At 35.4% G+C, this 16,517-nt stretch overlaps 3 protein-coding genes across 4 annotated transcripts in view; 2 read left to right on the top strand and 1 right to left on the bottom strand.

Annotated features, from left to right (window-relative positions):
* LOC107699654 (DEP domain-containing protein 1A-like) overlaps positions 1-6,673 on the top strand; it is a 10,483-nt gene extending 3,810 nt beyond the window's left edge. The window contains exons 5-12 of the mRNA XM_016500978.1: positions 242-372; positions 483-530; positions 677-814; positions 1,537-2,418; positions 3,911-4,083; positions 4,195-4,368; positions 5,304-5,483; positions 5,694-6,673. Of these exons, the coding sequence (XP_016356464.1) occupies positions 242-372; positions 483-530; positions 677-814; positions 1,537-2,418; positions 3,911-4,083; positions 4,195-4,368; positions 5,304-5,483; positions 5,694-5,837 (1,870 nt within the window). The 3' untranslated portion in view covers positions 5,838-6,673. The remainder of the gene's footprint in view (positions 1-241; positions 373-482; positions 531-676; positions 815-1,536; positions 2,419-3,910; positions 4,084-4,194; positions 4,369-5,303; positions 5,484-5,693) is intronic.
* A 646-nt stretch (positions 6,674-7,319) lies between these two features.
* LOC107700531 (retinal Mueller cells isomerohydrolase-like) lies at positions 7,320-11,317 on the top strand. Of its 2 annotated transcripts, none has more exons than XM_016502232.1 (14): positions 7,320-7,358; positions 7,687-7,769; positions 7,986-8,136; positions 8,330-8,437; positions 8,552-8,693; positions 9,135-9,282; positions 9,371-9,452; positions 9,534-9,666; positions 9,773-9,912; positions 10,044-10,137; positions 10,322-10,436; positions 10,604-10,698; positions 10,785-10,896; positions 10,981-11,317. In XM_016502232.1, exons 1-14 carry the CDS (start codon positions 7,348-7,350, stop codon positions 11,127-11,129), a joined length of 1,563 nt encoding a protein of 520 aa, XP_016357718.1. In that variant the 5' UTR covers positions 7,320-7,347; the 3' UTR covers positions 11,130-11,317. The 2 variants fall into 2 exon arrangements, with proteins under 2 accessions (XP_016357718.1, XP_016357709.1); XM_016502223.1 differs by having other exon boundaries at positions 10,044-10,173.
* Positions 11,318-11,541: 224 nt separating this feature from the next.
* LOC107700393 (methylcrotonoyl-CoA carboxylase beta chain, mitochondrial-like) lies at positions 11,542-16,138 on the bottom strand. Its single transcript, XM_016502029.1, is given in 13 exon segments — positions 11,542-11,636; positions 12,176-12,257; positions 12,423-12,550; positions 12,920-13,076; positions 13,339-13,517; positions 13,660-13,740; positions 13,821-13,904; positions 13,906-14,000; positions 14,438-14,603; positions 14,605-14,635; positions 14,753-15,070; positions 15,932-15,949; positions 16,095-16,138. Coding segments are annotated over 13 exon segments (1,470 nt in total). The 3' UTR covers positions 11,542-11,549.
* Between the last annotated feature and the right edge of the window lie 379 nt (positions 16,139-16,517).

Genomic DNA, 16,517 nt, shown 5'->3' with positions numbered 1-16,517 from the left:
GCGATATGTACATTTGCGATATTTCGATATATTGCACAGCCCTACTTGGTTCTATATGTTTGTCATTTACATGACATGCCATGGTATTTTAAATAATACTTTTGTGATATATGTATGATTTACATGAGTCCAAAATGACTATGCTATATTGTCGTCTTTGCAGTGTTTTACATGTCTAACTGTTCTTATTAGAGGGTGTATAACATTAATTAAAAACATTAATCATCTTTTGAATGCTCAGTTTGCAGAAGTTGGTGGGATCAGGGGCTCTTGAAGATGTTTTGGACCCAGCCCAAGTCAATCCTCAGTTCATTGTGTATAATATGACCAAAGTCAATAAACATGGAGTCGTTTCTTTGGAAGATAAGCTAGGTAGGATATCTAGGTAGGCTAGATATGTGCCATTTCGGTCTAAAAAAAAAAAGACAAACATCATATATTCATATTCTGATTATTTTCTCTTGATTTGTCCCCCTCCGTAGATGATTTGCCGCATTGGGTTTTGTCTGCCATGAAATGTCTTGCAAACTGTAAGTTGCATTACATGTGGAATTAAATAATACAGCTGAAATTTTACTACCCAGATCACATTCATATTGTCTTTTGTGTAAATATGAAACTATACAAATAGGTAACTAATTGATTTTATAATAATACTTTTTTCTAATTCATCAAGGGCCAAAGTATGACTCAAACCAGCCATCTTACCCAGGCTTTGAGCGAGATGTGTTTAAAACGGTCTCAGACTATTTCTACGGTCTTTCTCAGCCACTGCTTACTTATCAGTATTATGATCTCTTTGTCAACATCCTGGGTATGTATGAAGCATGTGTTTGATTATTTTCCCCACTAAAGACACATATTTCGTCCTCAAGTCTCATTAAATTTGAAAATATTATAATTGTAATATTAAAATACATATACACTACACTACAGTTCAAAAAATTTGGAGTCAGTATATTGTTTTTTGTTGTTGTTGTTTTGAAATTAATAATTATATTCAGCCAGGATGTATTGAATTAAATTGATCAAAAGTGACTATTAAGAATTTCTACTTTTTTATTCATCTAATGAATAAAATATTATAATAATAATAATTTTAACATTGATAATAAGAAAGTTTTTTGAGCAAAAAAAAAAACTTAATGACCCCAAATTTTTGAATGGTAGTGTACCCATTTTACAGTTTACATAAGTATGGTTTGATACATGATTTATTTACATAAGCACTCTTTAAAAACTCTGAAATGTAGATAAATGGGTTGATGTGTCATTTGAGTTTCAGGCCTGGTTTGTTTTAACACTCACACACTTCATTCTTTCTGGGAAATGCCTCCTAAAGGATTACCTAAATCATCTGTGGGTCTTAATATACAAAATATTGTTGGAACAAACTAGAGTCACAAGACGCCGTTTCTACTGACTGCAGTGCTTTTGTGGAGTCAGATGATGTTTAAAACTAACTCTTGTCTGCTAACTTGAATGTCTTTGCCTGCCTGTTTGTTGTTTATGTTCTGTTGTCTGGTCCTTTGCTAGTTATGTGTGGCTACATCACGGCTCCTAAAACTCAACGTGGAAAGCGTAAAAACCAGGAGGAACCCAACTGCCCACAGCCAGCCAAAACCCCAAATGTGAACGCTGCCAACCTGTTCAAATCGACCGAATGCCTCCTGCTGAGCTTAATAAGAAAAGAGGCCTTCGATGAAGCCGATTCGCCCATGAGGGAAGTTTTCAGTTTAAAAACAGAGACTAAGTTAGAAACCCATAGAGCACAGCAGCCCGTTTTTAGAGGTAGAAGGGCCAGCGATGGAGACCGGCTGGGTGGTAGCTATCTAGAAATTCCTCTGGCTCACAAAACAGAAGTCCCATATGGCAGGCTTCGGTCAAGAAGTTGCTCTTTGGAGGGAATTGTTGATAACCTTTCAAAGAACAGACTTCTCAGATCATCTGAAAGCCTACAGTCCTGCAGCAGTGATAAATCATCCTCTCAAACAGATTCTCCAGTAGACCCAAACTTCAAATTTGAGCTACAAGGTTCCTTGGTGTCCATTAACTCTTGTGTTCAAACTTCCAGCAACAACACAAGCACCCAACTCCCTTCCGATCTTCGCCGAACCAACCAGAGACCCTCCAGGGCCCGGCCTAGGAGCATCGGTAACTTGTTTGACATAAAGGAGAATAGAGAAATGTCTGCTAGCAGCTTTAGCATCCACGCTCCTGTGGCTGAAATTACCATGAGACCAGATTCCACATCCAGCATTGGCCTTCGAGATCCTGGTTTGCTCAGTTTGCATGGAAGTTGCATGGACATTAGGGCAGGTCCGAGCTTTAGCAGACGCTGTCAGAGCTCTCTGGACCTGAGCAAACCTGCACCCACTCGGCCCCCTTCGGCCCCATTAGCACGTCACCCTGAGCAAAGTAAGAGCATGTGAAAAACACACATGAACCATGAGGATGTTCTTCTCTGTTTGTGCTTGAGCATGTGTTTGTTTGTGCCTGCCAGACTAACATGAATTATAATTCTTAAAGTGATAGTTCACCCAAAAATGTACTCACTCTCGTGTTTTTCCAAACCTGTATATCTTACTTTCTTGCTTGGAACACAAAAGAGATACTTAGGAGGGAAAAAAGCTGCACTTATTTTCTTGCTAAATATCTCCTTAGAGGTATGGAACGATATAACAGATTTTTAATTTTGGGGTGAACTATCACTTTAATGCTAACTAATTCTATGGCACACTTTGGCTACTAATAATACTTTTTTTATGTTATATATTTATTTATTTGGCAAAATTTTTGGTTAAAAAAACAGGTTAGGCTAGGGTGTAGTGTGTGTTTGTTACAAAAAAATAAAATAAAGAAATAGAATGCAAATCATATGAATAGATGTATAGTTCTAAACTAACTTTAAATGGCATAAAACATAATATTCATGTGTCTGTTATTTAATCGATTAAATTGGATTTCAATTTTACATGTAGAACATCTATATATATATACACACACACACACTCTCTCTCTCTCTCTCTCTCTCTCTACTGGTCAAAAGTTGATGAGCATAAGAGACTTCTTTAAAAAACATTTCAAGTCTTACTGATCCCAAACTTTTGAACGGTAGTATATATAGATATATATATATAGATATATATATATATATATATAGAGATATATACAGTATATACAGTTGTGGTCAAAATTCTACATACACTTTGCAGTATCTTCAAAATGTTAATTATTTTACCAAAATAAGAGGGATCATACAAAATGCATGTTATTTTTTATTTAGTACTGACCTGAATAAGATATTTCACATAAAAGATGTTTACATATAGCCCACAAGAGAAAATAATAGTTACATTTATAAAAATGACCCTGTTCAAAAGTTTACATGTGCTTGGTTATTAATACAGTGTTGCTTCCTGGATGATCCACAGCTTTTTATGTTTTGTTTTGTGATAGTTGTTCATGAGTCTTGGGAAATCCTTCGGGTCCCACAAATTTTCCAGCAACTTTTGCATATTTCAACCCTTTCCAACAATGACTATGATTTTGAGATTCATCTTTTCACACTGAGGACAACTGAGGGATACGCAACTATTACAAAAGGTTCAAACAGTCATTGATGCTTCAGAAGAAAAAATGATACTGCAAAGTGTATGTAAAATGTTGACCACAGCTGTGTATTATCACTAGTTATTGTAATTTGAATTCTCTTAGGCATTCCAAGCGTAGCAAGATATTTCATTACATGTAAACTGTGTGTTGCTGAAAGCAGTTAATGTGTGTGATTTGATCATCAGTACTGATTACATGATGTTTAAGTTTTATGTGTATTCATCTTGTTTGTATTTAACTTCTAGTCCTGTGCTGTGGTTTATTTCGGTTACATGTGGGTCACATCACGTTCCAGGTTTATTGCAGCCGTCACTGGAGCGGGTGGCCGTCGAGGCCCTGCAGCTCTGCACGTTACTCCTGCCACCAGCCAGCCGCCGCAAACTACAGCTACTTCTGCGAATGATCTCGCGCATGAGCCAGAACGTGGACATGCCGAGGCTGCATGATGTCATTGGAACAAGGACAGTGGTCAGGAAGAGTCCAGTTTTTTTTAATCATCTCATTCACATTAAAGTGAATATAGTGTTTTCCCGTTCTTTCGTACACATTGCATATACATTTGCGTTTATGTGTGTGCAGTTGGTGCAGACGTTCTCTAGGTGTGTGTTGAGCTGTGAGGAGGTGGATGATCTGGACGAGCTCTTGGCTACAAGGCTGTTATCGTTTCTCATGGATCACCATCAGGAGGTCCTGGAGGTGCCTGTGTACCTGCGTAATGCTGTGGAAGATCACATCAGTTATCTCAAATCACTGGTGAGTCCTGACAAACCACATGGAAATTAAACTCACACTATATTTCTTAGAAAAACGTTTATTTAAATTTATATTTATTTTAATATTAACAATATATTAGCAGTGTTGTTTAAAATGCTAAATATATAGAACTATAATTAACTAAATTTCGATAAAGCTCATCCGCTCATCAAGGCTGCATTTGTTTAATCAAAAATACAGTTAAAAGGATAATATTGTGAAATTATTATTATAGTTTAAAATAACTGTTCTCTGTTTTAATATATTTTAAGTGTAATTTATTCCTGGAATGGCAAAGCTGAATTTTCAGCAGCTATTACTCCAGTCTTCAGTGTCACATGATCCTTCAGAAATCAGTCTAATATGTCTTATTATTATCAATGTTAAAAACAGTTGGTCTTGCCTAATATCTTTATGAAAATCTTGATCTATTTTTTTCCATGATTCTTTGATGAATAGAAAGTTAAAAAAGAACAGCATTTATTAGAAATAGGAATCTTTTGTAACATTATAAATCTTTTTACGGTCACGTTTGATCAAATTAATGCATCCTTGGTTAATAAAAGTGTTACTTTATTTACACAAAAAAAATCTGACCCCAAACTTTTGAACGGCAGTGTATATTTTAAATAATTTAAATTTAATGCAACCTGAGGATGAAGGAATTGACAGAACTTGAGTTAAAACAAAAGCATCTGTTGTCAGCAATTCTGTCTCATCCCTCAGTTTGTAAAACCAAAGATATTTTTGTTTGTATTGTAATGGATTTACAATAGATGTCTTCAGGGCCATTGTATTGGAGGAATTAAACATAGAACATGTTAAACTGTATTTAAACCAAATTAATCATGAGAAGAGATGCCTCTGTTTATTCATTTATTCATGCATTATATTTTGTTTATTCACCATTCATTTGCATGCGTTCTGGATCTCAGACCACATTCCGAGGCTCCGGTGTTGCCATGCCGACATACTCATTCTGCAGGCAGATCAGCACTCAGGAGTTTGAAGAGCAGAAACTCTCTGTGTCCCAGACTGCTCTTGCTGCCCTACTGGAGAGTCTCATAAAGGACAAGAGCATGTCTGTGAAAGAGAAGAAAAAGAAGCTAAAACTGGTATTTATTTACTGAACTTCTCATATCTCATAAACATCCTGCTGTTTCCACGGAAGGGATACAAAATAAGGCCTTAAACATTTTTATTACTTTATTTTCTAGCAGTAAATATTAAACACAAATTGAAATTTAGTGTTGATTCATTGTTTGTTTGTTAATTTTATGACGTCCTAACAGCAAATCGACTTTTTTTTTTTGTTCTTCTCTCAGTTTCAGAAGAAACATCCTGACATCTACTCGAGACGTTTTCCCACAACAGAGAGTGAAGCTCAGGTTTTTGCAGATAAACCAAAGATAAAACCGCCAATGCTGTTAAGCATCAAGAAAGCCAAAACCTTCAGTATTCGAAACTGAATACCTCTTAAAATGCTCATGTGTGAATGATATTTTGGGAGCCTGGTTGAGTTTAAAGACCTTTAGTTGATCTGTTGCAGTAAAAGGGCTGACATTGGAACGCATCAGTATAATCTGAACTGTACCTTTTGTTGAAGTGTTTTTTTTTTTTCTTGTTTCTTGTGGTATTTCTCTCTAGTGAAGTGACTTTTATTTGTTTCAATACAGATGTCTATTTTAATGTTATTTATTTAAGGTGTGTGATTTACTGTAAGTTATTGGGAGCTTTTAGATATTCAGTGTCATAGTAACTGCAAAAAAATCAGAGGACCCTCAGCAAATATTATGCAAATAGGCTTAACATGCTGTTTACATAGTCGTCTTGAAACAAAATGAAGATTTTATTTAGTCTTGTAACATTGTTTATGTTTCAGTTTTTAGTCCCTTATTTTTCTGTGATCACCTTTTTGTGTGTCATCTTCAGGTGTCTTCACTATTAAAGACAAATATATAGGTTTTATGTGTAATGTGGGAGTTTCCTGGCTACGAAGCTAGTATGGGTTAATTTGCACGTTTTTTCATCTCAAATGTGCTAACGTTGTCATTTCTTATGATGTACATATTTTCTTTCTAGTCATTATTGTCTATTCATTGCTTATGTTCTTTGTTTTATCATCTTGCACTCAGTCATTGTGCTGATTCAGTGGCTTGTATTTTAAGAATGAAAGACTAAACTTGGACAATGATTGATTTATGGTTTTACTGTATCGTTAATGAGCATAAGTGAGCCAAATCCATTACGTTTTATGTTTTTTATTACTTTATTGTATCACCATAAATACTTATACTGTTTCTGATCTATGCAATAAACATTTTTTTAAATAAGCATTTTTTGTTTGTTTGTGTGAAATGTGATTTTTTTTTTTTTTATTATTTTATTTTATTTTTTAATTCTGGAAGAATTGTCAGTATTTGAAATATATGAACGTTCATGCATATGTGCATGCCATTGTAGCCTCTGACTTGTGAGAAGTGCTGCTGTGTGCACCTTCATCAGTATTCACATCCAGTCTCCGTTTATGAATGATATGGTACTCTGACCCTGAAAAAAAATCATTTGTCATCCAGGGAAGTAAACAAAGAAAATGTGATTAATGAACTGCCTTTTCACATGCCACATTCCAATGTCTTTTGTTAAGACTATGCGCAATTGGCAACTTTTTGTATTGTTATATTGTGGACTCTTGTTATGGATGTTATTTATTTACATTTATTTCTTAATTTAAAAAAAAACATTCATAAAGCTTTCTGCAAATTGAGCCAGTTCACCACAGGTTCAAATGTGTTCTTCATTTGCTCTGTAGTGTCTTTCAGGAAAGTAAAAATGAGTGGAAATGTTCTTGGTATGAACACAAAGGGCTTTTTGTTTCAGAGCCGGAGGATGAGTTCTAAGACTCTGTGGCTGTTCCTGGGAACAGAACAGTTCTGGTTTACACACACAAGCATCATCTCACCTCAAACTCATTTCAACATGGTCAGCCGGTGAGTAATGGAACTTTTCAGTCTCAGTCGAACTGCTCAGATTGTACAAATGTTTTTTGGTAGGGGAAAACGTGTTTCATTTATTGTTAATTTTAAATATATTTCTTTTTAAAAGTGATGTTTCCTTAGTCATTTGTTTCTTTCAAGCTTATATTTTTATTCCCTTTGGGCAATGCATAATTTAGAAGAATGTGCAAAATGCCTCACGAATGAGTATGTTAGTATACGTTTAGTTGCCTCACGAATGAGTATGTTAGTATAAGTTTAGTTGTTTTCTTTTTCATTTTAGTTCATTATGTTAAAAATGTGGACATCTGTTTTCATTCAGTCTTGAACACCCAGCCGGTGGCTATAAAAAAATCTTTGAGTCATGTGAAGAGTTAGCTGAGCCCATTCCTGCTCATGTCTCAGGTTGTATGCCTATAATCTTATAAATCAAGCATTTTCAATTTGATAATTTTCCACATTTAATTTCTCCATGCTTTCATTGAAGGGAAAAGTGTATGCATCTTCTGCTGTGGCCGATGTAAATGCCTTGTAGCCTTTGATATGGGAGCTGTTTTATAGACATTTGGGGGCTGAAGAATTTGTTTGGTTAAAGTGAACCTTCTCTCTCTCTCTCTGCAGGCAATATCCCTGTCTGGCTCACTGGCAGTCTGCTCCGTATGGGCCCTGGGCTCTTTGAGATTGGAGATGAACCTTTTTACCACCTTTTTGATGGTCAGGCCCTCATGCACAAGTTTGACCTGAAGGATGGACATGTCACTTATTACCGCAGGTAAAACCCCTGTATTTTCATGTGTTTATCGTGCAGGAATACCCAAATATATAAATAAACTGCAACCCAAACTGAGTTTTGACCTAAATGTTTTGCAGTAATTTCCTGGAATGGAAATGGCTAGTGTTGGACTAGTGTTGGAAATTAGATTTGACTAAATCTAATGCATATTTACTGGCACCTTTTACTTTAGGTTTATCAGAACTGATGCTTATGTGAGAGCCATGACAGAGAAAAGGATTGTGATCACAGAGTTTGGCACCGCTGCATATCCAGATCCATGCAAAAACATCTTTTCCAGGTCTGGAGAGTATTTTCTGTTCAATTTCATTTGGGAGTAGAATAATAACGCCATGAAAACAAATTTACTCCTAATGGTGCATTTATTTTTGGAACTTCCTTTTTTTCACATCAGGTTTTTTACTTACTTTCAAGGCATTGAGGTGACGGACAACTGCCTTGTCAACATCTACCCTATTGGTGAGGACTTCTATGCCTGCACTGAAACCAACTACATAACCAAAGTTGATCCTGATACCCTAGAAACAATAAAAAAGGTAGGCTTTTGCACTGTTGCCCAATTTTGAGGCTATTAACAATAACATAAATCCTTTAAAGGAATAGTTCACCTAAAAATGAACATAAAGCCTCAGGCTTTACATTGCATTACATCAGTTGCTCGCCAGTGGATCCTCTGCAGTGAATGGCTGCCATCAAAATGAGAGTCTAAACAGCTGATAAAAACATCACAATAATCCATAAGTAATCTCCAGTCCATCAGATAACATAGTCCTGTTGATTACTTATAGATTATTTTCTTTTTATCAGCTATTTGTACTCTCATTCTGATGGCAAAGGATGTAATGCATGAGATGTAAATTTTCTCCAAATCTGTTCCGATGAAGAAACAAACTTATCTGCATCTTGGATGGCCACAGTTTTGAGCAAATTCTCATTTTTGGATGAACTATTCCTTTAACATCTCTATTTTCCCATAGGTGGACCTCTGCAATTATCTCTCAGTAAACGGTGTGACTGCACATCCACATACTGAACCAGACGGTACTGTATATAACATTGGGAACTGCTTTGGGAAGAACATGTCATTGGCCTACAACATTGTCAAGATCCCTCCACCACAAGAAGGTTGGTATATTGCTTTGTTTGCATAAAAGGATCTTATTAATGCATTCCGAGGAGGTGTTTAACTTTCTATTATCATTTGTTTCATCAGATAAATCTGATCCAATTGAGAAGTCAAAGGTTTTGGTGCAGTTTCCAAGCAGTGAGAGATTCAAACCATCCTACATCCATAGGTTAGTAATATAATGTAATATAACAACAATCTGTTCTTCATAATTAAAATAAATATTAATATAATAATATATATTTCACAGCTTTGGCATGACAGAGAACTACTTTGTGTTTGTTGAGACTCCTGTGAAGATCAATCTACTGAAATTTCTGACTTCCTGGAGTATCAGAGGGACAAATTATATGGACTGCTTTGAGTCCAATGACAAAATGGGTGTAAGTCAGAGCTTACTGGCATTATATCATGTTCCTAAGGTTAATTATATGCTTTAAAAAAAAATTTGTACGTTAACTGATCCTCTTCATTTGGCTGCATTCCCAGACATGGTTTCATCTGGCAACCAAGAATCCTGGAGAAAACATAGACCACAAATTCAGAACATCTGCTTTTAATCTTTTCCATCACATTAACTGTTATGAGGACCAAGGCTTTATTGTGGTTGACCTGTGCACTTGGAAGGGGTAAGACTTTTTTTTATTGAAGCTTTAGCTAATAGATCACTGAAACAAAAAACACTCTGCACATGAATTTGATAATGGCTGAAAATTTAGACTATAGTGATCATCTGTGGCCCCCTTTCTTTGATTGACAGGCATGATTTTGTGTATAATTACCTATATTTGGCAAACGTGAGGCAAAACTGGGAGGAAGTCAAAAAAGCAGCCATAAGAGCTCCACAGCCAGAGGTGCGGAGATACGTGCTTCCACTGGACATCCACAGGGTAAGAGTTATCATGATACTATTTCACCTCAGGAACAATTAGATTGAATTCAGTTTGTTTCTTGATCGCTTTGTCTCTGTCTTTCCAATGCAAAAGTTCATTCCTTTGTTCAACAGTCTGTTAGTTCGTTCCTTTGTTGTTTTTGCAGGAAGAGCAGGGAAAGAATTTAGTTTCGCTTCCATACACCACAGCCACAGCTGTCATGTGCAGTGATGGAACCGTTTGGCTTGAACCTGAAGTTCTTTTCTCTGGACCGCATCAAGATAAATATTCAGCACCTTCCTTATTTGGAATTTGTCATAAATACAACAGAGTTATTATAGTTTTTATAATTTTTTTTTTTTTTTTAATTACTATTGCATTGATATCCAGTACTTAAAATTTAATGTATCAAAAGTTTTTCTTCTTCGGGGTTCTGTTTGTGTTTCAGCTTTTGAGTTTCCTCAGATTAACTACAAAAAATACTGTGGGAAAAATTACACCTTCGCTTACGGACTTGGGCTAAACCACTTTGTTCCAGACCGGGTGGGTGTGACGTGATACTGAAAACATTCTTCATGTTCAACATTTGCTCCGTGTTTGTGATTTGTGTTCTTTTTGTGGGGTTTTAGATTTGCAAGTTGAATGTGAAAAGCAAAGAAACGTGGATATGGCAGGAGCCAGATGCCTATCCATCCGAACCACTGTTTGTGCAAAGCCCTGATGCTAAAGACGAAGATGATGGTATTACATATCTTTTACTAAACAAAATATATATTTCTGATCTGTTTATTCTCGATATAAATGTCTTCTTTCTGCTTTTCTTAGGTGTTCTTCTGAGTATTGTAGTGAAACCAGGAGTCACCCAGAGGCCAGCGTTCCTCCTCATACTCAATGCCACTGACCTGACAGAAATAGCACGTGCAGAGGTTGATGTCATGATTCCTGTCACTCTTCATGGCCTGTACAAACCTTAGAGGATCAGAATCATGACGTTGCATTTCAGTAAACAGACAATACTTTCACTTTTCAATTTGACATTTTTTATAATACATGTAAAATCCTTTAATGTTATTGTTGCTCATTTAAATGGGCCAGTTATATGACCTGATATGCTTGTAATGCAACAGCTTTTTGATAACGTGTACTATAGAAAATACTTTTTTTTTTTAATAAACTTTTTACTTCAGCATAAAGGAAAAATGATTTATTGACAAGTAAAATTCCATATGTACAAATTTGTTTGTTACATCAGTGAGAAAATCACAATGATAAGGCACTGCTATTGATTACAGCCACAGTGTCATTAAAATATAAAGATATGTGTTCGTTTATTACTTTAATAAAACACCTTATACGAGTTTATAAAATTCACTGAGGTTTCTGCAGAGGTAGTGTTACAGTCGGAGAAAAGGCGTCCTCATTTTCTCTCTGGACAATTGATAGTCTTGTTGTTTAATGATTTTCAGACACTTGCTCAAAACCTAACAAAAGGGAACAGAAGCATATGTTTTATAAAGCTTTGTTATTTCAAGAGTGCAATCCATATTTTGAAGAAAGTCCATAAATTGTGAAAAAAAGTGAATGTTTTAAGATAATAATGAAAAAGCTATTTGGGCAGTTAAACCACACTTAAAAATATATTCATGCAATTGCATTAGATAACAAAATATCAATACAAGTGGAATTTATTTGAAAGAAATATTCCAGGTTATTATAAAGAGGTTTTAACTAAGAGCACTAGTTAATTCTAGTTAATATCACTTAGGTTTACTTTAATGATGCCATTAAAACCCTCAACAGTTGCTTTTCATTATGGCCTTTCAGTGAAAAGTCTAGCGCTCTGTGCTTTTTTGTCTATAATTTGTAAAGTATTAGGTATCATGATGAATTACCTAATTTTTAAGAGAAAATTAAAAGGGAAAATTAAACCAACATTCATATTTGTATAGCAAATGTACAAATAGAAGATTAATCATTGAACCACATAGAAAAAAGGATAAAAAATTGCTAGCTCTTTTACCTTTCTGGTGTCTTGAGGTCGAATAACACCATCATCCCACAGTCTGCCAGAGGAAAAGAATGCTGAACTCTCTTCCTCCAACCTTCACAAGGTCAACATTTAAAAAAAAAAAAAGTAATATATTTTAATTTATTTATATTTATGTATTTATTTTATGCATTTTTAATACACCTTTAAAACAGCCAGTTATGGACCTTAAACTAATCTGTCAATAATACATTTGACATCCTGTTACATTGGCTCTTACATCTCATTAATCTGTGTGATTTCCTCTTCAGTCTTAAGCACAAATGCATCTGAGTGGCCTGGGGCCAAAATCGACACTCTTGCATTGGGCCACAGGAACAGGAAATTAGGGTCAAAAGCCCTTCCACACTAAAAAAGTGTTCAGAAAGATTTTAAATTTTTAACTGTTCAGTTTTTTGTTTGTTTTTTAGATTTATAAATTCTGTCTGTGAGTGTTGGACTCTGCCTAAGGAGGATGGGAAAGAGAACAAGAGGTTTAGACGAATGAAGTGAAAAAAAGAGGAAAGAGAGCAAGTAACAAAGTAAAACAAGATGCCGTGTGAGCAGGGCCAGATATCATTCCATTAAAAAAAACACTTCTTTGTACCAAAGTGGAAACTACTACAGTTTTCTGTGTATCACATGCATATTTAAATTAAATTACAAGTAATTTGACTTCCTTTTTACAGAATCTTTGTAACTGATGGAAAGTCAGCATATAAATGTCTTCCGATGTACCTTGGCTTGTGAGATTGTGTGTGCAGGTTCTGGTGCTGTGTTTTGCATGAAGATGAGGGGAATGTCTCTCTGGTCACACAGCTGAACAATATGACTGCCTTTCAGGGAAGCTTCATGTGTCAGCTCTCCATTATTTGCCACGATTCCAATCTGATGACTAAAGATTGATGGGGAAAATTAAATCAGCTTTCAACGTAACCATAGTAAAGAAACAGGAAAACATAACTGAGGTTTGTCCATGCAAAACCCAAAACGTGACTGACAATCAGTGAAGCAAAGCAGGATGTTTTGGTCTGTCTGTTAACCATCACATGTTCATCATTATTTATCTATTAATAACATGCTTGTGGACATACAGGAAACCACTGCTCTGGAGAACAAGATATAAGAAAATGCAACCAAAGTAGGAAACAGCATACTCTGAGTGCAGCCTGGCTCCTCCCAGGTCCTCTGGAGAAACCTCCTCTCCGGTTGCAGCTTTCACCAGCGGTGGGCCTCCCAAAAATATTGTTCCTATCCTGTGGACAATCACCGCCTCCTCAGACATAGTGGGGACATAAGCTCCAACAGCTGTGCATGACCCACACACTACTGCCACCTAGAGGTAATGACATTACATCGCATCAGATCAGACATTTACCATTACACTCAAATAAAAGAATAACACAATAATAATAATAATTCACCAGGAATGGATATTTGTTTTTTAATAAGAATATTTTGCATTAATCTTTTAATACCTGGGGAATCTTCATTGCTGACATAACTGCTTCATTGTAAAAGGTGCGTCCTCCATGGTTTCTTTCAGGAAAGATCTCTGACTGTTGATACAGCAGTTGCACAGCCATTAATGCACCATTAAGAGATAACAGAGATCACCATGGCAACAGATGCAAGTTACCTGAAGAGGCAGAAATGCGCCACCACTGTCCACCAAGTAAACAGAGGGCAAGCGATTCTGCATGGCCACAACCTGCGCCCTGAGCTTGCTTTTTAACTGTGATGGGATACGTTGTACCTCCTTTCACAGTGGCATCATTAGCAATGAACATGCACCAAAGTCCATTCATTTGACCGCTTCCTATGGAAAAATAAATAGAACTGTTACTAAGGAAGAGGAATTCCTATGCACAAATATTTTAATATCAATTAATATCTAATAATTATGTCTAATAATATTAAGTCTAATGAATCCAAATAATAAATAAAGTCTAACTAATATTATGTCTAATAATAAAAGCCAAGCAATAAATAAACAACCCTCACACACTTTAATAGTTTCAGGCTGGTGCACTAAAAGGAGAAAAATGCCATATTTATTTATTATTTAATGATTGGTAACAATACTGCAACCTTAATTTAAATGACAAAATTTAAAATCCTCACAAAGAAGCATGACTGAAATTCAGATTTTGACCTTTGTAATGCCTAGCAAAATGTTGTTTTTATTCATTTATTTTTTTATTAACCATAATTCATATATGATAATATTTTTCACTGTATTATGTAGTATATTACCTGTGAGACAGCCTGCTGATGGGATGTCTCCATAGGGCAGACCAAGTCCAGCAAAAGGAGAAAGTTCTAAATAATCTTCATCATCCAGCAGCATGCGGAGTCTGTCTCGTACAAGGACCTTTCGATTCCTCTGCGTTTGACGTGCTATGACATTTTCACCACCCCCCCTTCATTACTTTTTCCTTGTGCTCAAGGTATCTGTTGAAACAAGACAATATTATACAGGGTGGATATTACTTATGTGATGAATTTTATGATAAGGGAAATATTGCAATGTAAAAGTGGAGATCTTTAAAGCATATGAATCAGACTTACTTTTGCTGGTAGATTAGGCAGTTCCTGATATTGGCTTCATACACATGTCTGTGAGCTGGATGAAATTCTCCATCTATAACTGGAAAGGCACTTGGCAGGCATCTCCTGCGCACAGTGGAGCTCATACAGCGGGACGACGCTGCTGGCTGATGTGTCCTATGTGTCAAGGCTCGCCACAGACCGCCTGAAACAGGCGAATGTGTGCAATGGTATGCAGTGCAGCTGAAAAGATTGGATGATGTGTCCCATGACAGTGGATTTTGAGAGAATGATGCTCTAGTGAGTTCTATGAGTTTATTCCCTTTTATATGGGAAGACCTGGTGAAATAAGAGACATGCATTTTATTTGTAATAACTCCAGGAATTACACACTGGGCTTGGGAATTCCATTCAAAACACCAGCTTTAATATTAATAATAATACTAATAATAATAATAATTATTATTATATTAATAATATTCAATAATTTAGATAGATAGATAGATAGATAGATAGATAGATAGATTATTAGTTGTAAATTATTAGTTATTGTTATTCTTTAAATTACGAATAATCACATAATTTAGATAGATAGATAGATAGATAGATAGATAGATAGATAGATAGATTATTAGTTGTAAATTATTAGTTATTATTGTTATTCGTTAAATTACGAATAATCACGTTTGTGATGACTGGGATCTAAATGAATAACGTTAAAGAATACACCTTTCACTTGTTTTTGACTGACACTGACACAATAAAGATGCTATTTGTCACAGTAGAGATCGTCATTAAAGTTTTGTGCACATACACGCACGCTAGCTCTGGCAGCAACGGACAAGAAATATGAAGGGACAGGTGTCAGTGTTGAGCTGTAATATTATAGACTACAATCAATACGAAATAGGCTACTCAAGACCTTGTAAAAAATATTCTATAAATACATATTGTTTTAATAATGCATAATACATTATTAATAATAGGCCTAATAATAATACTAAAACAAAGCACCTTGCACTTGCATTGGTCTTTCTATTATGTCTAGTTTATATTATTCGTCTACTTCTTTATGCTGCATGCGCCTGTATTTTTAAGTGTGTCAAAGGTCGTTAGAAGCTCACTGGGATAGTCAACGCGAAGAACTTTCCAAAACGGCGGAAACACCTTAGTTTACCTTAATATAGCAAAAGGCCTTACCTCAACATGCAACAGTAGCTACATTATGAGGCGAGAGGCAGGGGTCTAAAATGATTTTTTTTTAAAGTGTAACGAGAAACTAAAGTCTGGAAGGAAACAAGCAGAAAGGATTTGAGTTTGAGTTTGCGATATCGTGTATATTAAATATTGATATAATGACCACTAGAGAGCAGTATAGATCAGTAAATCAGTGGGAGCATAAGCCATTATGACCCAAAGCAGTACGAGACATTATTCTATTCTATTCCACAAGGCGGGGTTATTGTAGTAAAAATGAAAGAACTAAACATTAAAACATTCAGCATTACTTGAAATAAAATACACGTTAACGGAAATAAACTAAAAAAAACGCTTCTTTTATTTCAGATAGTTGTTATTGCAACTTGATGTACTAAAATAACTAAAACTTAAAAAAAATAAAAAAAACATCTAGACACATTTTAAAAACGAATAAAAATGACAAAAAACACAACACAACAACTAAAACTTTACATGAAAATGGAAAATAGAGCAAGCTAGTGTTAGAGGCCTTTTTTTATTTTGTTAATTGTATAATAAATAGAAAGAAAACACATAGATAGAATGC

The sequence above is a fragment of the Sinocyclocheilus anshuiensis genome, unplaced genomic scaffold (assembly GCF_001515605.1).
Source record: "Sinocyclocheilus anshuiensis isolate Anshui unplaced genomic scaffold, SAMN03320099.WGS_v1.1 scaffold477, whole genome shotgun sequence".
In the NCBI taxonomy this organism is placed as follows: Eukaryota; Metazoa; Chordata; class Actinopteri; order Cypriniformes; family Cyprinidae; genus Sinocyclocheilus; species Sinocyclocheilus anshuiensis.
This window is presented reverse-complemented; position numbering and strand designations above follow the sequence as displayed.

Bases quoted from the DNA above. Each gene is read 5' to 3' on its own strand.
- LOC107700531 (XM_016502223.1), top strand. The intron at 7,770-7,985 runs GTTGTATGCCTA...CTCTCTCTGCAG, and splicing joins CATTCCTGCTCATGTCTCAG to GCAATATCCCTGTCTGGCTC. The intron at 8,137-8,329 runs GTAAAACCCCTG...CTTTTACTTTAG, and splicing joins CATGTCACTTATTACCGCAG to GTTTATCAGAACTGATGCTT.